The 23,618-nt window shown below is 42.3% G+C and overlaps 2 protein-coding genes across 4 annotated transcripts in view; both read left to right on the top strand.

The window, feature by feature from the left end:
* LOC129731789 (probable serine/threonine-protein kinase MARK-A) overlaps window positions 1–23,618 on the top strand; it is a 402,244-nt gene that overhangs the window by 134,148 nt on the left and 244,478 nt on the right. The gene's annotated exons all lie outside the window — the stretch shown is intronic.
* Window positions 15,482–17,020, top strand: LOC129729305 (uncharacterized). The gene has a single exon (XM_055687814.1). It carries the CDS (start codon window positions 15,482–15,484, stop codon window positions 17,018–17,020), a length of 1,539 nt encoding a protein of 512 aa, XP_055543789.1.

Raw genomic sequence — 23,618 nt, 5'->3', positions numbered from 1 at the left:
CAAAAGCCACCTTAATGTCCAAGAACGCAGACGCCATTTGTTCTTTGCGAGCATACGCCAGCTGAATATCTGTTGAAAGCAACGCAAGACAATCATTCGTCCCTTTGGCACGGCGGAAGCCAAATTGAGTTTCTGATAGTAGACCATTTGATTCGACCCAGTGGTCTAAACGACGGAGTATCATTTTTTCCATCAATTTCCGGATACAGGATAGCATTGCAATCGGCCTATAAGAGTTGTGATCAGAAGCTGGTTTCCCTGGTTTTTGGATGGCGATCACCTTCACTTGCCTCCAATCCTGCGATACAATGTTTTGCTCCAGGAACTTATTGAACAAGTTCAACAAGCGCCTCTTGGCATTGCCGGGTAGATTCTTCAACAAGTTGAATTTGATTCTATCTAACCCAGGCGCGTTATTGTTACAGGACAGAAGGGCAACTGAAAATTCTGCCATCGTAAAAGGTGATTCTATCGCGTCGTGACCCGGAGACGTATCGCGAACAAAGTTTTGCGCAGGAACAGAGTCCGGACATACTTTCCTGGCAAAATCAAATATCCACCGACTTGAAGACTCCTCGCTTTCGTTGACCGTTACGCGATTCCGCATTCTTCGGGCTGTGTTCCAAAAAGTGCTCAACGATGTCTCCCTCGACGTCTCGTTCAAGAACCGACGCCAATATCCGCATTTCTTTGCTTTAGCCAGGCTTTTAAGCTTGGTATTAAGCTCCGAATACCGTATATAGTCGTCGGGTATACCTCCCTTCTAGAAGGCCAAAAACGCGTCGGATCTTTGCGTGTAAACATCGGAGCACTCTTTGTCCCACCACGGAGTTGGAGGCCGCTCTTTGATCGTTACGCCGGGATATTTCTTCGTTTGGGCTTGCAACGCGGCGTCGAGGATTAAGCCCGCGAGGAGGTTGTATTCTTCAAGTGGTGGATGATGATGAATCGACTCGACCGTTTTTGAAATCATTTCCTCGTATAACTTCCAATCGACATTCCGTGTGAGGTCATACGGAATGTCAATTGGTCGCATGCGGGTTGACCCGTTAGTAATTGAAATAAGAATAGGCAAATGGTCGCTACCGTGGGGATCGAGGATTACCTTCCATGTGCAATCCAACCGTAGCGACGTCGAACATAAGGATAGATCCAAAGCGCTTGGGCGCGCTGGAGGTTTCGGGATACGTGTCATTTCGCCGTTGTTTAAAATAGTCATGTCGAAGTCATCGCAAAGGTTATAGATTAAAGAGGAGCGGTTATCATTGTAAGGGGAACCCCAAGCCACACCATGAGAGTTGAAGTCTCCCAAAATCAAGCGTGGCGAGGGAAGAAGTTCTATTAAATCAAAGAGCAGCCGTTGCCCAACGTGTGCTCTGGGAGGAATATATATTGAGGCAATACAAAGCTCTTTACCTTGTATTGTCATTTGACATGCGACAACTTCGATGCCTGGAATCGAGGGGAGGTTAATACGATAGAAAAAATAGCACTTTTTAATCCCTAGAAGTACTCCTCCATATGGGGTGTCTCGATCAAGGCGAATAATATTAAAATCATGGAAGTTGAGATCAATATTTGAAGTAAGCCAAGTTTCACAAAGGGAAAATGCATCGCATTTGTTTCTATTTATTAAAACTTTAAATGAATCCATTTTTGGTAAAATACTTCTACGATTCCACTGTAAGACAGAGATAGAATCCTTCATATACGCAGTTGAATTAGCCATCGAAGGATACAATCGCTGCAAGGAGGGGCCATTGGGCAGTCAACTGCTTCAAAAATGATCTAACTGTTGGGAGGAATGCTGTAAGAAAAACTTTGATTGGATCGGGTATATTGAAATTTTCAAAGATCCAGTCCACAATGTCAGAAAATTTCACTAATCCAGAGTTTGTTTCATCAACTGGGTGAGCAAAAGGAACAACTGGGGTTTTAGATGTACCTGGCAGTGCTGGGAACTCCTTCTGGGACTTTAAATTTGCAAGCCCAGGAGGAGTTTGCTACGGTTTTTCGGCAGCACTGAGAGGAAATATCTCTCTAGACGCCCCAGGATTGGTATAAGATGTTCCCGCTGGTGAATCGTCAGAATCGGTTTCATCAGAGGACAACAGATCAAAGGGGTTCGATGTTATGGTAGAAGTGGTCATGGTCTTCTTCAGCATCTCAGCGTAAGATCGCTTTGAACGCTCCTTAAGTGACCGCTTGATTTTATCTCTGCGCTGCATGTACACCGGGCATGTGGAGAGCTCATGCTGATTTTCCCCGCAGTGAATACATTTTTCAGCATTAACACTGCAAAAATCGTTCGCATGAGTTTCTCCACACTTGCTACATCGTGCCTTATTGCAGCAGTAGGCGGCTGTGTGGCCTAGCCGCCTGCAATTGGTGCAATTCATAACACGGGGTACACACAATCGCACAGGCAGACGAACCCGATCGATCGAGACGTGGCTAGGGAGAGCAGATCCGGCAAACGTAACACGAAACGAGTCTGACGGAGTGTACTTTTGTGCCGTTGACAAGAGACACAGACCGCTATTGCTTGCAATCTATGATCTTTACTTTTACGTCGTGACACAAAGCATTTTTGAAGCAGCCAAAACCGCTTGCCTAGATACACTCGACCGACAGACTCGAATCGATTATGACACCGTCGATCCCCACGTCTCGTGCGGGTATATAAACGCGATACTCGCGTGTGAAAAGCTCGGAGCGAGCAATAGCGTTGGCCTGTTCCAGGTCGCTGACCACGACACGGAGCTTGTTGGGTCTGACCTTGGAGATTTCGGTCACGGCCTTGTACCCCTCCGTCAGGTCTTTCGAAATCTGCAGGATGTTTAACGGTTTCTATTTCGGTCCTGCTTTTTGCCGAAAGAAAACAGTAAAGCTGCCCTGAGATCCGTCCGGGTAAAGCCTGGGGCGAGGGGAGACTGGACAATTAACAGAGGAAGGGTTGGCAGGAGGGACAGGGTCGGGGGGGTTCGGGGATGGTGGCACGGGAGGCGAGGGATCTACATCCATCGCGCTAAATCTAGCGCACTAGCGCCGACAGAATACGTACCTCTTTACTTCTCCTTTCAGCAGGGTTGGTTGTCCGAACGGTCGAAGCTGCAGCCGTTACAGCCAGCAGCACCAATACAGCAGCTCCAAACAGCCACCAGCAGCGAGCCGGGTGTGTGATCACTCAGCACAGCGACACAACTCGCTGTCAACTGTTGGCTTCTTCTTTTTCCTCCTTTGTGTTGAGATTCTCGTCCACTGCTGTAGCACAAATCACTTAGCAGCCAAATCGGCTTACGCACCAGCAAACAGCCACGATGCGAAACAGTTGCACAAAGGCGGGCGACCTTGAACCTTCACTCGACCAGGCAAACAATGCCAACACTTGCTCGCGCGTCTTTTGTTTTATATTCTATCGGAGCGATCACCAAACACGTCCGATACTGATGCGTGTTCGGCACAGAATGGGGTGTAGATTTTGCCTTCTTATTTAAAGAAGTTTTCCAATCAATATCGTTTACGTAAAGTTAAAACTTAAATCAATTAGATCAATTCGATAACAATAATCAACCGCTAATTATGGGAGAGATTAACATAGTAGGTGCAATTTATGACTACACTAGCTGAATGTACCCGGCCTTGCTCGTGTAAAAATTTCTGCTTTATTTATAATTTTCTATATTTCCACATATATTTTCCAACCCATCATTTCAAATAATATTTCTATTTTAGTTATAAACTTGCTTATATACCACCTTTTTCGTTGCTTAACAATCGAAGCGGAGGCATTCCAGCTGGGTCGAATGAGTTCAAAAATTTCGTTGGAAAATGGATTGCCTCATCAGCATCTTCGACGGTATCGATTAACTTACAATTAACTCAAATTACACTGAAATTACATAATCAATAGCCTAAGCTCACCTCTGACAGTTAAAATTATTGCTTGCTATGTCTTCTCGTTTTATTTTTTTGTGTAAACAATATCAATATCATCCTCATGGTTGAACATCAGTCTTCATGAATTAATCAACAATTTGGAGATACGGAGAGTATCTCCACATTTTCCTTAAGTTTTGAATAACTTCCAATGCAGAAAAACAACCCTTACTATACCACATGTTCGGACACCAATTTTCGGTTTTGAGGAGTCTGACCTATGAACCAAATATCAGAAAGTATTTGAATATTTTTCTTTTTGAATTTAAAAATAGCGTTGGACGCCCGTTGTCATTTTCTGAACATAATTCTTTTTCTAGAAATATTGAAATTATTTAACCATTTTACTCAGTTTTACACAGCTCGACAGGAAGCAGAAATCGCGGAATTGATTTCAAAACAACGTTTCAATATTACGTCCAAGCCTTCTTCTGTATTCTAGTAACAATTCCAGGAAATGTAATCCGCAATGTACGATTTAAAAATTGGCGCCGGACATGAACACACTAAAGTCGCTTTTTACGCGGGGGATACGTGCCGCGTAAAAAAACCGCGAAAATTCCGGAATCCGCGTAAAAAAAACCTGCGTCAATTTTGCAATCCGAGTGAAGATAAGCCGAAATTCGAGCAAAAAAAAATACCGCGTAAATTCCGGAATCCGCGTAAAAAACCGCGTAAAAAATCCGCGTAAAAAACCGCGTAAAATGCGACCTTAGTGTATTTGGATTCTGGACGTCATCTTGATACCGAAAATATGTAAATTCTGAAACCGGAAGTCGCCAATTTGAATTTAAAAATTGTCGTTGGACTTTTATTTCTGGTTTCAAAAGGACATCCTGATACCGGAAATACCAATGCTTGGAGGTTTGTACCTTATCGTACCTTTTCAAAAAGTTCCCATAGGGCACAAAAAGACTTGAATTTCTTATAAATTAAGACCCCCTCCCTCTTCGACAGCTGCCCCTTTCTCTTTCAGGCATCATGTTCCGGTCTCCAGACATGACCAAAGGCCTAAAAACTATAGTATTCATTCAGAAAGTTCCTATAATGCATGAAAAAACTTGATTGACTGACCAATTAAGACCCCTCCTTCTTTGGGGGTTGCTCCTTCCTCTTCCCAATATTTCTATGACCACTTCCTCTGTACAAAAAACACGTATGCCAAGTTTGGTTGAAATCGGTACAGTCATTTGAGAGTTATGCTGGGACATACAAACATACATACAAAGCTTTTTTTTCAAATAAATAGCTTGATTTTAGGAGCTCTTATCTTATTTGATCGATGCTCTTAACCAAATTTTAATTCTGTAATAGTTGAACTTCAGCAACGTTCCCAAACATATTTTTGATCCAAAACGCTAGATTGGACTCACCGTTATCAAATTATGCAAGAAATATGTCAATAAATCGTTCCAAAAACGGATCAAAGCAGGTTGGATGTTTTGAAACACCGATTTGCGGCTGCAAACAGACGTCACTACGTTTCAAAAAAGGCCAATATTTGGAAATATTCCGATTGCGAAAATACCTATATTTTCAAGTATATAATTCAATTATAAATTTTTGCAGATTTCCAGAAACCGGAAGTCGGCAACCCAAGTTACAAAGTATCGTCAGACACCAATAACCGGTTGTTAAGAGTCATTTTTGCTCCGAAAATACCAACATTGGGAGGTTTGTGAGCGTTTTCCACAGTTTTAAATGGCTTCCCAGAAACCGGAAGTCGCCATATTGGATTGAAAATGGCATCGAACATCATGCTTCGGTCTCTGGACATCAACTTCCGGCCTCCAAATATGACCAAGAAGCCGAAAATCAACAAATTTCAATGAAAGGTTTCCATCATGTATGAAAATTTATTACTTTTGAACCCCTCCTTCTTTAAGGGTGACCCCTCCCCCTATCCAATATGTTTATGACCACTTCCTTTGTACAAAGAACACGTATGCCAAGTTTGGTTGAAATCGGTTCAGGCCTTCGAGAGTTATGCTGGAACATACATACATACATACATACAAAACTTCTTTTTTATATAAAAAAGATAGTATTCTATTATATTAAAGGGAAATAATCAAATACAATTGCAGCACTGGTGCAGCATAAGCCTAGCGTAGGATAATTCATTCGGTACAAAAGGATACATCAGTGTGGCAATTGATAAATGTTATTTTTTCTTCTACAATTTAATTAACCAACCGGCGTTGCATTTCAATAGAAACACACACACATCTAAAAGCGGCTAATTGGCATGAATTTCCAAAACCGCAGTATTCAATTGATGTTTCGGTTTTTTTTTCTATGGAGGTGGTTCTGGTATTCAAAACTATTGCAGCAGTATTTCGGCTTAGTCGAATATCGAATTAGAGCTGAGGTTCCGCCTCCTACTGCTGATTTCCGCTGACAGAGTAATTTATTGCCGTCAAATCAATCAGCTTAGTGACAGTTTCCATGGCTGTTGAATTCGGTGGAAATTGATTTATTGCGAAAACAATTCGCTTCCGAATCGTTTGTATTCATATATTTGAATAATCGGGCGCCTGTCGGTGGATGATTTAGGATCAAAGTCGGGCGAAAAATGTTCTACCATAGTGCAAAATAAGTAATTTGTTGGTATGATTATTTTAAGACTCACGTTTAATCAATTTATTATTTTAATTCAAGCTGTAAAAACCACATTGAATAATGCATGTTATGCAACTATAATTGAATAATTAACCAGTAAATATCAGCCAAATTTAAACTGAAAATTCACTCAAAGTTCGATAGGTTTATATATTAATATAATACATTTGAATGAATATTACACACAAAAGTCATCGCTGAAAATCATTTTACACCCCCTAAACGGATCAATCGTCTGTGGAGAATTCGGAAGATCAAAGTCCAAACACCGAAGGTTAGGCCGATAAATCCTCCTCGGCGGGCTCAGCTGTACAAAATGAGATGAAATATGAGATTTGACCCTCGGGATCACGGACCGATGGATAAATATCAGCTTTCCTGTTTTGTTTGCACGTATTTCATAACAGCCAAAACTTTTGACAAATGCAACTGCCTGTGCTGTATTAATAAATTGCCTCCGGGCAAACAACTTTCCCGAATAAATCAGAGCTAAATTGTTACGCGTTGTTTCGGTTGGGTAGTGGAACGGAGAGCAAAAAAAAAACCTTCCGTTTGTGAGAACGCTAAATTATGCAGCTCACCGTTGAGGCCACATACGGGGGACAAACTTTTAATACCGCCAAATTGAGTGTAACCAAACTGCTGTCGGTGCAGCAGCTGCCGATAGCGGGTCGGCTTTTAGTCCTTCTGGTGGTCCGGACAACATTCGCCGTACCCTGCCAGCCAGCCACGAGGCACGTACGGCCTTTCGGTATTCGCAGGTGAAACGACCAGAACCGAGAATGCCATTACGAGGCATTCCAACGGCACGGTCGATAAAGCGTCGAACGGCTTCCCGCCTAGTGCTCGGAATGACTTTAATTATTTAGAGTTGCCGTGGGACCGCGGAGAGTTCTTCGAAAACCGCCGTCACCGTCCCGGAAGGGGTCCCAAGGGTAAATGACTTTCCCGATGAAAGCTGCAGCGCTTCCGGCCGAATAATGTTTTAAGTTTGCATTAAATGTTGGGCCCAGATTGCATCTCGGTATGTGTGTATGTGTCATGGTGAGTGCGCCCGCGTGAGGAACTGCGAGGAATATTTTACGGTCGGTAACGGTAACGGTTAATGGTTTTTGTCGTGGCGGTCTCAGATATTTTGACGATACAAGCAAGCAAGCGAGTGGTTGTACGACCAAACTCGAGCGTATTTTAATTGATGATTTTATCGGAAAATTCGATGCGAATCACTGATTGCAGCTTCGAGAGAGCATCTAATGACCTCGTTATAATGCATTCAATTTCCTTGGGTAAATTTCAGGAATCTCAATTATTGAGCATATTTTTAACATCGACAGATTTTATTCGGAATGTTGGGTTATTTAATGATCAATAAACATTTCCGAAGCCAACAAAAAAAAAAAAATTCAATCGTGCCCCAATCATTCGGCTTGTTCATTCCTTTTCGCAAATATTGCCCTTTCAAATCAAATTTAGGCTCCATTCCTGCTTCCATTTGGCAGGCAAACGCCTACAGGGAAAGAAACCCGGCAGGATAGTTGTTGTCGTGTGTCAATACGTACGGCAAACAGTCCAAAGATGGGCTGCTCCAAATGTGCCACCAGTACATCGAGAGGATGCCATCGAAAATCAATATGACAATTTGGACGGCATTCCAAACCACATTCCGCTTCCGAAATGGCCAAAAAACCTAACAAGATGCGCTCGCTTGATCCGATCCGGTTCCTGGGGGTGTTTGAATGGAGGGGGCGGCTTTGATTGGAAAGTCCCAGGAGCGGCACTGTTTGGTGCAGAAAAGCGAGCCGAATTGATTTTCACAACTTTCCATTTCCGTTCCGATCGGGACGGTTTTGAATAAGCCTGCTGTCGCCGTCGGTCTCCGGATCTGATTGGCAGCGGGACAGGTTCATAGTAAATTTAATTTAGTCCCAGTTGGAAAATTTCCTCCATTCCATCGAGTGGACCGTGGCTGACTGGGAGAAGTCCAAGTCTATTTTCTGTCTCCTTATGCTTCGTCCGCTCCGACGTTGGCTTTAAGCGAGACGAACATTGCTCATATTCGGATGCCGGCTGAGTTCACTTACGTGTTGGGGCTATGGTGACTGGATCGGAAGTGGACAGAGGACCCTGATGAAGGTTTATTGTCACGACTCAGCTATTTTTTTATTATACGCTTTATTGTTTCGCTTTCGCTTGTTTCAGCATTTCCTTTAAGATACATTTTTGTTCGACAGGCAACGAAACTTGGCTTTCACATTTCAACCTGTAACAAATTGGAGAACTTTGAAACACAGCAAAAGTTTCTAAGCTGAAAATTAAAATGAAAACTATAACTCTTTCTATTGTTATTTAAACTTTGCTGCAACTAAATTGCACCCGGAAAAGTGTTATAAACCGGTCGAGTAATAACTAAGTTCTCTTGGGGTGGAAAACATTGCAGCGTTCGCGGAAATGTGCTCCTATAAACGAGGACAATAAAGCTTTTCTACCGTCTCCGTGAGTTTGAATGACAGTCCTACACTTGCTCGATGTCAGCGGATGAGAGGAGGTTTCATTTTCCTGACCCATAAACCTAGCCAATCAAGCGTGGAATTAGGTGGATTTAGGACTTTATTATTCAGTACGGAGTACGTTTCTTTTTTTTGCATTTATGGCAGATGGCAGCAGTTATTTCACGGGAATCGTTCTCTGGATAGTATTTGACCAAAGGTAGAAAGTTACGATCGTAATCTTCGACTCTTGCATGAATTTTAATTCTATGGAAGCAGATAAAAAGCAAAGCCATGGTGCTACATTCCGTATCGGAATTCGAGCTTCTGTTTTATTATACACACACTTCGCAGTCAACTGTTAAGTGTACAGGACAATTGCGGGGCTAGTGCTGCGATCCTACCGACACTAATAGTCTGCCGCAAGCCGAGACTCGAACATACGACGACTGGTTTGTTAGGAGTTACGATACCTCCTGGAAGATTAGATACAGATACAGATCCTAAATTTAAGATTATCATTTCGATAAAGGTAAGGTTGTAGACACTAGTGTTCCACTTAAGAGATCAAAATTCAGACTTCAAAGCAAAATTTTTGGAGTTAAAAAGTCGAAATTTAAATTTGAAGTTAATTGATCAGTGTTACGATTAGGGATATAGTGTTCTCTTTGGGGACCACAATCCAAAATGCAAAGTATGGAGTTGATACATTTAGAATCGATAAATTTAAAGTTTAAATTTGAGTTCGAGAAGGTCTCAAATCGATGATCGAAAGTCATAATCGGGACCCATGGTTTATAGTTAAAAGTTCAGAATTTAGAGAATCGAAATGAGGAGTCAGGAAACGAAACTTTGAGTTGAGAATTTTATCTTCGGACTTAAAACCCAAAATATGAATTTAATTTTAGAATTTGGTGTTCATATACTCATATACTGAATTAAAAAAAAAAACACGAAAAACGAACTAAAGATCCACAGATATTTGATTATTTCAAAACCTTAAGTTATACACACCTATTCTTGAACTCAGAAATAATAAAAAAATCCAGTTTGAATGCACTTGAATTCCAATTCACAGATACAGAATCATAAAAATCGACCACTGATGTATTGCTATAATAATTTTCGTTCAATAATGAGAATCACTAAACACATCTTCCAACTGTCGAAACCAAGACGGAGTTACTGTGCACAAGCTGTGCTTTGGTTCATATTCCGCTCTTCGTCAATTTAAAGCGAGTTAGTTGAAGAAGTTTTTATACACAACTGGTTGTAAATTGAATATTTTGTGTTAATTAAGTATAGTAATTTTTGAAAACAACAAGAATTTTTAGCATTTCCCATTTAATTTTTGCCTCTAAGACAAGGTAAAACAAAGTACCGAATGGATTATTTTTACATCGGAATTGACTATTGTCATCTAGAATTGTGTTGACTTAAATCAAATTTTGGGAAGTTCTCCTGAGCCTAGTGTCCGTTAACGATAAAAGATATTTCTAGTGTCTGAACGGTTTGTTTGATCTTTGATAAAGTTATAGATATTTTTTTTGTTTCGTTTTTCAAAAAATCTTTTTGTATTTCTTCTTACTCTATCATTTCCGAACAAGCATAAACGTTTAGCTAATAACGTGCTGATGCTGTAAGAAAAATTAGGTCTTAAAATATTACTTTTGGAGATATTCAACCATATTGAGGTGCGTGTCAAACTTCACACTTAAAACGTACTGCCGCGTCTCGATAATTTATTACCCAGAATGGCATCACTATGTGCTCGGTTAAAAGAAAAGATAGCTGTCACATTTTCTCGTGCATCTCGGTTCACCTAAAAACCAACATGTCAATTTTGCCCCAATCCCCCTACAATACTTAAATAGTATTATCTCGACGTTAGATTAACTTATTTGAAATCTGTTGATAAGTATCTGTATAAGTAAGCGATACTCAAAGATACTGTGTTATTAACATCAACAGACACAATTTGGCTCTAATGATTACACTTTGAAATATTCAAAAAATTGCTGCTAATCCTAGTGCGAGGAAGATGGTAGTCAAAACCAATAGATACACTATCGAAAACACGCTGAAGCCTCGTTAGCACCATAATTTGGACGACGGAAAGCTTTGCCGAACCAAGGCTTACGAAAAAATATGACAGTCGTAACATTTTGTTTACCGAGCCCTCGGTGGTGCCGTTATTGGCTATAAATTACCGAGATTCGCCAGAAAATTCTAAGCGTGTTTGAATGTTTAGGTCCTATCCGTTTGTGTTTTCGGTTTCGGGCGATGCTTGGTATTCCAGAACTTGCTTGAGTCCATATAAGGCTTTCTCAATCCGCTTACCTCTCTTGGATTGTTATGATCTTGGAATCCCTCGGGCTGTTACATGTATATCTCCTCACTGTTCAAATCGCCTACCAGAAATGTACTTAATTACAGTATCCATTTCGAAAACAAGGAGATTCAATAGGACGGCCAGCGCAAGCAGACGTTGCGCCCGACTGGCGAGTAGTTTCCATTATGGTCCACTCGCTTTGCTTGTGAAAATCCTTTTAACTATCATGAGTCTCGCCTTGTGACGCTCGATGGTACCGTCCGGTTTGCGGCCCTTTGGAAGATCCTTACATGGTTACATGTCTCGTTGATCTTCAACGTGTTGTACTCGGACTTCATTGCCTCAAACCACTGGTCACGGTCGTCCTGGCCTAATGCCTCCTGCGCTGCTTCAGGATCTTTTCACACCTGCGAAAAATCATTAGGCGGGAGATGGTTGACGCTTGGATGGTAGGAAATAATTAACCTTGGACTGAGTGCTGCCTGGCTATCGAAAACTTGCTTATTTCTTTTCGGTTTACATTCGGGAGGTCTTGTGATTGGCCAATTGACCAATTAGAATGCACGGTGTTGACTTGGGATCCAATTTTAACCGTTTTACCTTCGGTACGTGTGCCATCGTTTTGACTCAAAATACTACAAGGTATACAGCCCTAGGGGTTGTATGCAATGGTGACGTAGGACTAAATATATAATATATGCTAAACTAAATATTAATATATGCTGCGTTAAACTGTTCATAGGTAACACTACCGTTTATTTTTGATAGTCGTTATTTTAAAACTAGCGATGCATGAATACATGAAAATTTTACACTAGTAGTAGTTGCGAAAATTCTCATAACTCTTATCTTCAAGCATCTATAGTTCTGAAAAGAGCCGATTCCATAATATTCAGTTAGAAATTCGTGCTACAGAACGCTGATAATCGCACCATGAATATTTTGTTGGCCGCGCATAAAATTTACTCTCTGCTGTGCCCTCCAGTAGCTGTGCCAGCAAAATATCCTGCATCGAACGATGGTAACTGCTGCTGCCGTAAGCAAAATAAAGGTGTAACATGTTCCGCAGTGCCTGGAAGTTGACTCGTATGCAGCTCTCGTTTCTCAATGTCGCGAAGCTTTAACAGCTGCACTGCACACGCTATTGTGGAACAAACTAAACTGAAGCTGAATTTTCCATACGCAGTCTTTTGTATCGAGTTCAGCGTAGATTTTTACCATTAAGGCGTGGCCACGCAGCTTAGACAAAGACAAACAAACCAAAACACTTTGTTGAGTCAAAATATGTAGGCAGTGGAATTTATTTCGTCCATGCAATTGTTATCTGTGCTTGGGAAGCAAGCCAAGAACAAGGGAAATGTATGGGAAAGCTTGACCTTGGAACTTTTCACCTTTTTCCACCATTAAGCAGTAACGCAACAATGTTGAACATAATATCAAAAAATTGTTACACATTTTATCTATCCACCGACATATAAATGACTAAGATGCATTAAGTCGTTCGCTTGCTATAACCGTTTGAAATCTGACGCAACATTTGCCAGTTTCATTTTCATTTTCACAAAGTGTAATCTAGTATAGAAAACAAAGACGTAGTCCTACGTCAAAACGCGTAAATTTGACGATTCTAGCTTTGATAGTTTCTAATAAGAAGCGTTGCTTCAATATTAGGAGGCTGTCAGTGGTCAATGCAATTATAGCACTGCAAAGTTAGCTCTCACGCTATAAAAATAATAAAATTTGTCACAACGTAGGGTACACAGCGGCTAGAAATTAAGATACGGTCTCTTTCCCATCGAGACGCGAAGCGGTTCGGATCTCAAATAAAAGTTGTTCTTAGTGATCGTTAGCTTAATTTAAATCCTGTGTGGTGCTTAACGAGAACAAAGCCGAAAACCCCGATTCTGCTCTGAACATTGGTGCCGTGACCAGGATTGGTTTTCGGCTTTTTAAATTAAGTGTCTTATCCCGCGTTATCTACTCGCTGCTGTGATACCGCATTTGCGATTGCCGCCTAATTGATGCTTGAATAGAAATTTACGAGCTCCGACATTCTACGCGCAATCTTCTGCGACCACATGTTCCTCGGGCGGATCCTTGCCCAGCCGAAGCACGTTTAAGCAGGAATTTCGAAGGTTGCTACTGCACTTCTGGTATCAACAGATCGACGCTCAACTGCAAATCCAGTTTCATCGAATAATTAAATACAAGGCATTGAACTAGCCTTGCGAAGGTTAGTACCGCTCCAACTACTTTATATTCCCCTTTCGGTGCTTCCGTGCTCTCTCATTTTCCGTCTAGTGTCGGCGATTCCGTGTCCAAAATGGCAGACGAGCGTACAAAGCAGCAGCTTATCAATCGGCGAACAACACTTGTCGCGTCACTAGGAAGAGCGGAGCAGTTTGTCGAAAATTATGCTGCGGAACGGGATGCAGGTCAAGTGCAACTACGACTCGAAAATCTTGATACCGTGTGGATGAGACTGGAGGATGTACAGACACAGCTTGAGGACTTGGAGGATACTAATGAAGGTATGGTCCTAAATCTCCAATTTCGTTCCCACTATGAAACCCGCTTTTTCCAAATAAAGGCTGCTTTGCAATCCCATGTCTCTAAGGCTAATCCTTCTACCGGCGCATTCCCACAGTCTGCATATTCTGGGCTTTCAGCAATTAAACTGCCAGTTATTTCGTTACCTGAATTTGATGGGGACTATAACCAGTGGCTGGCCTTCCACGATACGTTCGTTGCGTTGATTCACGACAACACAGAAGTCCCCGAAATCCAAAAATTCCACTATCTTAGAGCCGCTGTGAAAGGAGAGGCAGCTCAGCTTATTGAATCCATAGGTATCAGTGCCGCTAACTACTGTATTGCCTGGCAAACTCTTGTGTCGCGTTATGCCAATGATTATCTTCTTAAAAAGCGCCACGTTCAAGCGTTTTTAGATTGCCCCCGAATGAAAACCGAATCCGCTACTGCATTGCATACTGTCGTTGATGATTTCGTACGTCATACCAAAACCCTGCGTCAGCTTGGAGAGCCCATTGACGCATGGAGCACCATGTTGGAACACTTGCTTTGCCAACGTCTCGATGATGGTACCCTTAAAGCTTGGGAAGTTTTCGCTACTACGGCTGACAATCCGGACTTCAACTGTTTAATCGACTTTTTGCAACGACGCGTCCGCGTGTTAGAGTCGATGACCGTTAACCATCAAGCTCTTTTACTGTCCAGCAACCAGCCGTCCAATAATCAGCCGCCCGCATTTCGCCGCTCGTCGACTAATAGAATTGCTACCCATGCTGTGACTGAAACCAATCAGTATAAATGTCATTCATGTGCTCAGCACCATTTGTTATTCCAGTGTCCACACTTTGGAACAATGTCCCTCTCCGATCGTTTGAATCTCGTTAATGATCTGCACCTTTGTCATAATTGCTTCAGACGGAACATACATTGCTCGCAACTGTCAGTCAAAATTTTCCTGTCGTCATTGCAAGAGTTGTGCAAAATGTTGCGTTTGAAACGCAGGAAAATCAATATTCCTATTTCTGGTGTGGGCCAATCCTCGTGTAGCGTTCGTCACGCTGTTAAAGCCAACATTAAATCCAGAATGAATGATTTCGCAATTGATTTGGAATGTCTTGTTATGCCTCGTATCACGATTGACTTACCTGCAACGATCTTACCTAGGGACAATTGGCATGTACCTCAACACCTCTTTTTGGCCGACCCAACATTCGATAAAACTGGTGCTATCGATTTATTGCTCGGTGCAGAACACTTTTTCACCTTCATTATTTCGGTAAACAAAATTGAATGCTTAGGAAAGCCAACCTTAATAGTGAGCGTTTTTGGGTGGATCGTCACCGGCAGACAGCAAGTGAGGCTCGTTTTGCACCCTGTGCTTTGTCATCTCACGATAAACGATAGCCTTTCTGAAGCTCTGGAGCAGTTCTGGCGCATCGAAGAAATTGAAGGCAAGCGACTTCACTCCCCCGAACAACAGCAATGTGAATCCCACTACACCAAAAATGTATCCCGTACGAGCGAGGGCAGATACGTGGTGCGATTGCCCCGTCAATAAAATTTTGACCACATGATAGGGGAATCCAAAACAACAGCCTTACGGCGGTTTCGCTACCTTGAGAAAAGATTATCCCGAGATCCTGATATGAAAAGACAATACCATCTCTTTATGTCCGAGTACCTAACGCTAGGGCATATGAGGCAAGTCTCTACAAAAGAATGTGAACCAGAGCATGTGTATTATTTACCGCATCATGCCGTCTTGAAAGAATCCAGTACAACGACAAAACTCCGCGTGGTGTTCGATGGATCTGCTAGAACGTCGACCGGATATTCCCTGAACGATGCGTTGAAGATTGGCCCGATAATCCAGGACGAGCTACTTACGTTGATTCTCCGGTTTCGGAAATACCCGATCGCGATGGTTGCGGACATAGAAAAAATGTACCGACAGGTTCGAGTGCATTCCAAGGATACTTCTTTGCAACGAATATTGTGGCGATTTAGTCACGACGAACCTATTTGTAGCTATGAGTTATTAACTGTAACATACGGTTTGACCCCCTCATCTTTTCTCGCCACACGAACCTTACAGCAGCTGGCCTTAGACGAAGGAAAAAGTTTTCCCCTAGGAAGCCTCGCGCTACGCAAGTCGTTTTATGTCGATGACTACATTGGAGGAGCAGATACGTTGGATAAGGCTATTCAGACCCGGTTGGAATTGGACAAACTGTTAGCTAAGGGCGGATTCCGACTGCGAAAGTGGACCACTAACAATTCAAAAGTATTAGAGGGTATCGACCCATCGCAAATTGGTGCCCAGACTACTCTGCAACTCGACCACGGTCAACCCACCACGGCGCTAGGTGTAAGTTGGGAACCAAATGCGGATAAGCTGCTTTTTCATTCCACATTAACGCATGGTTGCGATCCATTAACGAAAAGGGCCATTCTGTCATCCGTATCGAAACATTTCGACCCGCTGGGTCTAACCGCACCGGTAGTCATACGGGCAAAAATGCTGTTGCAGGATCTTTGGCTCCAACCCTGTGGATGGGATGATGAGGTTTCTGACAATATACGGAAAAAATGGGAATGTTACCACCACGATCTTCAAAAAATTTCTGCTTACAAAGTTAACCGTTGCGTAGTCCTACCCAACTCCACTATCCAATTGTACACCTTTGCGGATGCATCTCAACAAGAATACGGTGCATGTGTTTATGTTAGATCTACCGATCCCCGCGGGCATGTCCACGTTCAGTTGATTGCTGCGAAATCCCGGGTGGCACCATTAAAAAGGATAAGCATTCCGCGATTGGAGCTAGCCGCGGCCGTTCTTGCTTCCAGATTGCATAAAAAAGTTGTTCGCGCTCTCGAAATACTCAAGTTCGATTCTGTTTTTTGGTCGGATTCAACTGTTACACTAGAATGGCTACGATCACCGTCATTTGTTTGGAGCACCTTCGTTGCTAATCGAGTGTCCGAAATACAAAAGAACACGCAGGGATGCCAATGGAAACATATAGCTGGCACACACAATCCAGCTGACCTAATCACGAGAGGGATGAAAGTTGACGATTTTCTGCTCAGCGAATTATGGCACTAGGGACCTACCTGGTTAAAAATTCCATCGGTGGCATGGCCAATATCGGATCCAAGGCAAACAATCTCAGAAGACATTCTAGAGAGACGCAAAATGGTGGCGGCAGTCCAAAGCATGCAAGCCGTGAATGAAATATTCGGCAAATACTCTTCTTATCACCGGTTGCTACGAGTAACAGCATACTGTTTCCGCTTCATTCATGCCTTTCGACCGCCAATGTCGTCGGAGACCATAGTAAAACCAAAGCACCTCACTGTGGATGAAATATCGAACGCGCTTACAAACCTTATAAAGCTAGCCCAGGCAGACGGATTTGCAGAAGAATTGAAAGATTTGGGAAAAGGAAAGCCTGTTTCTAATCACTCGCATTTGCGGCTACTGAATCCGTTTATCGATTCCGACGGAGTCATTTGAGTTGGAGGGCGTTTGAGACTTTCTGAGCAGCCTTACCTTACCAAGCATCCAATCCTACTACCCAGTTCCCATCCTTTCACACGATTAGTTATCGAGCGTTTCCACCGAAAACTGCTTCACGGTGGCGGCAACGCAACGTTAGCGGCTATTCGACAAGAATATTGGCCCATTCTCGGACGTCGATCAGTCAACAATGTAATCAGAAAATGCTTCCGATGCACACGAGGCTCTCCCGTTCCCGCCAAGCAAATGACAGGTCAGTTACCTTTCCAACGAACCACTCCCGCACGTCCGTTTGCCGTCACTGGAGTGGACTACGCAGGCCCAGTCTATTTAAAGCCGATACATAAACGCGCCGCAGCATCCAAAGCATATCTAGTATTTTTGTTTGTTTCGTAACGAAGGCCGTACACATTGAGCTGGTAGGCGATCTATCTACTGCTGCCTTTCTCACTGCATTACGAAGATTTATTGCTCGTCGTGGTTGTCCGTTGCACATACACTCGGATAACGGTAAAAACTTTGAGGGTGCCCGCAATGAACTTCACGTTTTATACAAACAGCTACACGATAAAAATTATGTAGGAGAGATCGCAGAAGTATGTGCAGATCAGAGGATCCAGTGGCATATGACACCACCGAAAGCCCCACATTTTGGTGGGCTATGGGAGGCCGCAGTGAAGGTGGCGAAAAAGCACTTACATCGATAGCTAGGGAACGCCATGCTATCCTTCGAGGATATGGCAACGGTGCTTGCAGAAACCGAAGCAGCAATGAACTCCAGACCCCTAACGCCCCTCACAGAAGACCCCAATGATTTATCCATCCTGACACCAGCTCATTTTCTAATAGGCGAATCATTAACCGCTCTGCCTGCTCCTGACTTCAGCGCCAGTCCGATCGGCCGCTTGAGTCACTACCAGCGCCTTCAGCAACGAGTGCAGCATTTTTGGCATCAATGGAAAGCCGAATATCTACGGGAGTTGCAGAAGGAGAACAGACACATCGCACCAAACACTTCGTTTCAGCCAGGAAGAATGGTGATCGTCGTTGATGAGTTTTTGGCTCCTGTGAAGTGGCCGCTAGCGAGAATAGTCAGCGCAAGTCCAGGAGTAGATGGTCTTACTCGAGTCGTCGATCTTCGCACCAGCAGAGGTGTCATCCGCCGACCGATTACTAAAATTTGCCTATTGCCTTACGAAACCGAAAACGAGAAGGAAAATTAATTATTTTGTATCATTTAGAATTAAGAAATGTGATCGCGATGAGGATTTTGACAGTAGATAGACAGAGTGAAATTTAGGAATTTCAGGTGGCGGCTATGACAGTTTCTAATAAGGAGCGTTGCTTCAATATTAGGATAGCACTGCAAAGTTAGCTCTCACGCTATAAAAATAATAAAATTTGTCACAACGTAGGGTACACAGCGGCTAGAAATTAAGATACGGTCTCTTTCCCATCGAGACGCGAAGCGGTTCGGATCTCAAATAAAAGTTGTTCTCAGTGATCGTTAGTTTAATTTAAATCCTGTGTGGTGCTTAACGAGAACAAAGCCGAAAACCCCGATTCTGCTCTGAACAAGCTTCCCTCCCGTGAATTTTTCGAAAGGGGTGATGAAGATACACTCTGTCAGTGATCGATTGATCAAATATACAGCAAACACCTGACTCTCTCTTGAATCGTCCTGTTTATGCGTAGTCTTGTGACGGATACCATTCGTTTTTGAAAACTTTACGGAATTTTTATTGACGTATTCTCCACCGTTATCAGTTAGCCGGTCTGGGTTTCGGTGTTTGCCTTAAATTTCTTGAATATCACAAATACATCCTCTTTGAACTTCAGAAAATACACGAACTTCATTCTGCTTTCGCCATCGATAAAAGTAATTAAATAAATGTTCCCAGCGATTGAAGGCTTCTCCATTGCTCCGCACAAATCCGAATGGACTACCCCAGAATGGCAACCTCTGATGCATTCCTTCGATGCAGGGAACTCTCCATTCCCGTCACCAGTCCAGGTAATCGTTTCACGCTGTCTGCGTTTAGACGACCCAATCGCCGATGCCAATGATTCAAACATGCTACACATGTGCTCGGATGACCAACTTGGTTCAGTTGATGGAAACCGTCTTTTTCTCGCCCTATAGTGATGACTTCTCCCGTTGATTTGTTCTTGACCATACACGACTTCCTTGTGCATCTGCAACATAGATGGTCTCTGATGACTTCTTTGCTCCTTCAACATCATCCTTGCCCCTGCAAATGAGGTCTCCAGCTCCGGAATCCGAAGTCAGTTTAACTGCTGATCGGTTCTGTTTCTTACATACCAATACTGCCTCGTTTTGAATGTTCCGAGAACTATTCTCGCTCTTGGGAGACTGCGTCTGTGATTTCTGTGGTCATTCCGAGAATATTTGATTTGACTCAATCTGCTGTCCTCCTCATGCATCTATTCCCATGACCATGAGCTTGTATCGCTTCGGTGAACCCATCATGGGAACTAGTGACATAATTCATCATCTAGGGGAAATCCAATCTCCTACAGCTTCCGGCTTGTAGTCAAAATTTCATTGACAAACACCTCCAACGACGAAAAGTTGTCTAGTTTCGTTCTTATTAATGTCCAAAGTAGACAGATCTTACCATATTTGCCACTGTCCTGGAACACGGACTTAAGATTTTTCCAGGCATCTTGGGCTGATCGAGCATTCTGTGTAAGACTTGTACCTCTCAATGCTCAAGCAAAGCGCCGTTAGAGCACGCTCCGACCATTCATCGTTGATTTGAACGTCATCCAGAGAACTAACAGTTCTCCAGGTTTTCTGCTTTATCATGACCATACACATTAGTGGGGCGTCGTTATATGAAAAAAAAAAAAAAAAAAAAAAAAAAACGAAACTTGTTAGCAGCAAGCCAGAACCAATTTTTTTTTGTTCTATTCGGTGCCCCAAACAATCCTAAATTTATCAGAAGTCGGTTGGTTTTGTCTCCGCTTGACGCATTGCATTTCAAATTTGCATGAGTTTCTGTATGGAAAAGTGGCTAGGATGTCCCAAAAAATCGTTGAATTAAATTTTGAAAATCATTTTTTTTCTGCCAACACTACCGGCGTCAGACAGATTTCCATCAGGAAAAACCTCTGAAACACGTTATACATCCTATCTACGCCTGGAAATTAATTAACTTCTGATGGGAATCCTACTGATGTACCAGACCGTGGTAGTGTTGGCAGAAAACAAGATGTTCAGTATTTTATTCGATGTACTCAACTTTGAACAGCTACAGCTCTTCCTGGGGACATCCAAGTTCTTCAGTGTCTTCGGCAAAGTTGTTAGGCATCTGAAATGCTATACTTTAACATAATGTAGTGCATTAATACAACATTGCCATGCCCCCTAGAATGGTAAATGCAGAAAATAGGGTTTTCCAAACAAAGTTTCATACAAATTTGAAATGCAATGCGCCAAGCGTAGACAAAACCAATCGACTTCCGATAAGTTTAGAATTGTTCATGGCCCCAAAAGAAATTAAAAAAAACTTGGTTCTGGAAAATCGATCACTTTGCCCCTAATACACATACTACAGGCTAAATTGACCAGACTACCCGCGTTTCGCGGGATAGTCCCATGCAGAAATATGACCCGCATTCATCCGAAGTGTCCCGCGCGCCTGCGAAATGTCCCGCAGTTTCAATAAAATTGAACCCCAGATGTCACATAGGTTCTCTCTGACAATGTTCATTAAAAAAAGAAATTCACAAAAACATGCAAATATCAAAAGGAACATGCGAATTGTTCCGTTAAAATAGTAATAACCATTTTTCCCCTCTACGAAAAGAACATTATGCTTATAAATATGTAAATAGAATCATTGTTTTGTAAATATTGTAAATGAAGACAAATTTTTTAAATAATCACGAGTAATTTTTGACCATTTTCAAGATAACAACTGAAGCCATTCCCTCCCACTAAACAGAGAATTTAATTGGTATTTTGCGTTGAGCTCTAACTACAACACGCTACTCGGAATCCTCTGCTGGCTGATTCCGTCCGGAGCCCATGTTCGCTGATTCACCAAAACCGTTGACTTGCTCACTTTCGTTTGTTAACTTGCTATTGTTATGCTATCGTGGGCCCATAACCTGATTGAATATGGGGCCAGGATAGCAATGAGCAAACTGTTAAGAAAAGATATTTTATCTAGGTTCTATATTCTAAAATCCACATTTCGGATTTACAGTTTGAGAATAAATGTAAAAAAAGAACCTGAAGAGATCTCCAGTGCTGTTCTTGGATCCAGAAATTAGAATATTGATTCTAACACTCAAGCTCTGGTATATTCCATCCAAATTTCAGGACTCAGAGTTTATAGTATATGAATGTTAGAATTCCAAACTATGAGGCCTAAAATTTTAGAATTTTAGAAATGTTAGTGATCTGCGATCTTATATGTAACAATCAGGATTTCATAGTTCTTAGGGGTTTGTTTGAGGTGATAGAAGTCCAGAAAAAGAGGAATTGAGAAAAATAGGAATCTGCGATGCAAAGTTCATAATTCATAGTGGATTTTAAAAATTTAGTATCTACAATCTAAATTTAACAATACAGAATTACGAAAAAAGGTTTCTGACGTTTGATATTGAAAACTATAAAAAATGCACGATTCTCATCTTCATACTTAAAACTTTAAATCGAAACCCCAAAGTCAAAGAATCAAAATGCTGCGACCAGAAATCAGATTGCAACGCTAAGAAACAAGAAACAACAAGAACATCCCAACTGGTTTTGGGGTACCATGCTGATCTGAGCTAGACGTTGTATGTTCGAGTCCCGGATTGAGAAAGACAAGAATCAAACTTAGTTTGAGGTGTTTAAAAATAAATGAAAAAGAAAAATTCATCTAAAAGAGGACATTTCTGCTTAAAAAAGGTTATTATTGAAGTACAATTAGCTCATTGATATTGGCACCACGCGCACAATTGTGTGTGATTTTTTTTTGTATGGTTTGGACCACTGCAACCATTATTTTGATCTTTTGTGGTTTGTTTCAATAGAGCACAACGTGGTGTAATTTCCTCATTTGAGACCTATTTGAACCAAAAAACGTAGGATGCTATCGGGACCACACATAGGTGTGCGTAGTATATACCAGTGTGTAAGTATCAACAGCCTCAGCATTGAGCAGGACTCCCTGTTAAACTGCACCAGGGTCGGCTTACTTGAGGGCAATTTCGCGAGTTAGAGTAAATGCCCCGTTTCCATCTGCAGCACACTGTCCACCTGCTCGTTCCGTCCTCCTCCAGTTCCACCAAATTTCTGGACCAATACGTCCTTTGCAGGCGTTGTCTTGCGGCTTTTGCCGGCGTCCTTAGTCACCGTCGAAGGGTTCAACGTGTACTCGACGTTTTGTTACCAAAATACAGCGGGGTTCTGGGAAATATGCGTAGGATTTTTGCCTGATCAGTCACCTGGCAATTGGGCAATTGTTGAGGGGCAAGAAGAGGGCTTTACCTGCTGTTAGCTATATTCACACGCTTTTTTACCCTATGTGTTCACTTGTTATTTTAGTTTAGGTACTTGTCAGTTTTGTTTTCTCTGATCGCGACTTTCCACTCTTTAATCTGCTTAACAAGTGAGCGTTGTGGCTACAGCAGGTCATTGCTTCTTGCCCTAAGACATTGATCTCTCTATATTTTCGCCTGCTCTAGATTTGGTGCTTGTGTCTGGGAAACCGATGGATGGCGAGCTGCGTGCTTTAGGGTCTGGTGGTCTATCTGTGGCCTATATGTGTAGGTGCCAACCCACGACAATCACTTTCTGTATGAATTACATTTTATTCCTATGCCAGCGATTTGAAACTAGAAGCAATCCCCACCACCTTCGTTACTACTTAAACTAGTAATGCTCACAAGCGAGATGCTAAATCTTATACTAAAAGATGTGGATGCGAAGTGAATCTACATACCATAGGAAGGCTGTTGGGGCCATGCACAAATGTGTACTGTTTATTACAGCGGTTCCCAAATTTGTTGGCTTTGCGGCTCTTTTGAAAATGCGTGGCCTTTCTCCCGAGCAAAGAAAGCGAATTGTGCACAAATGGGGCACCGTGAGTGGTCTTTCTATAAGAAAAATAGCCAAAGAAGAAGGTAAAAGTGTCGGAGCAGTTCAAACCGCATTGCAGAAGTATTG

The sequence above is a fragment of the Wyeomyia smithii genome, chromosome 3, assembly GCF_029784165.1.
Source record: "Wyeomyia smithii strain HCP4-BCI-WySm-NY-G18 chromosome 3, ASM2978416v1, whole genome shotgun sequence".
In the NCBI taxonomy this organism is placed as follows: domain Eukaryota; kingdom Metazoa; phylum Arthropoda; class Insecta; order Diptera; family Culicidae; genus Wyeomyia; species Wyeomyia smithii.
The sequence above is the reverse complement of the archived record's forward strand: the minus strand, read 5'-3'. Positions and strand labels throughout refer to the sequence as shown.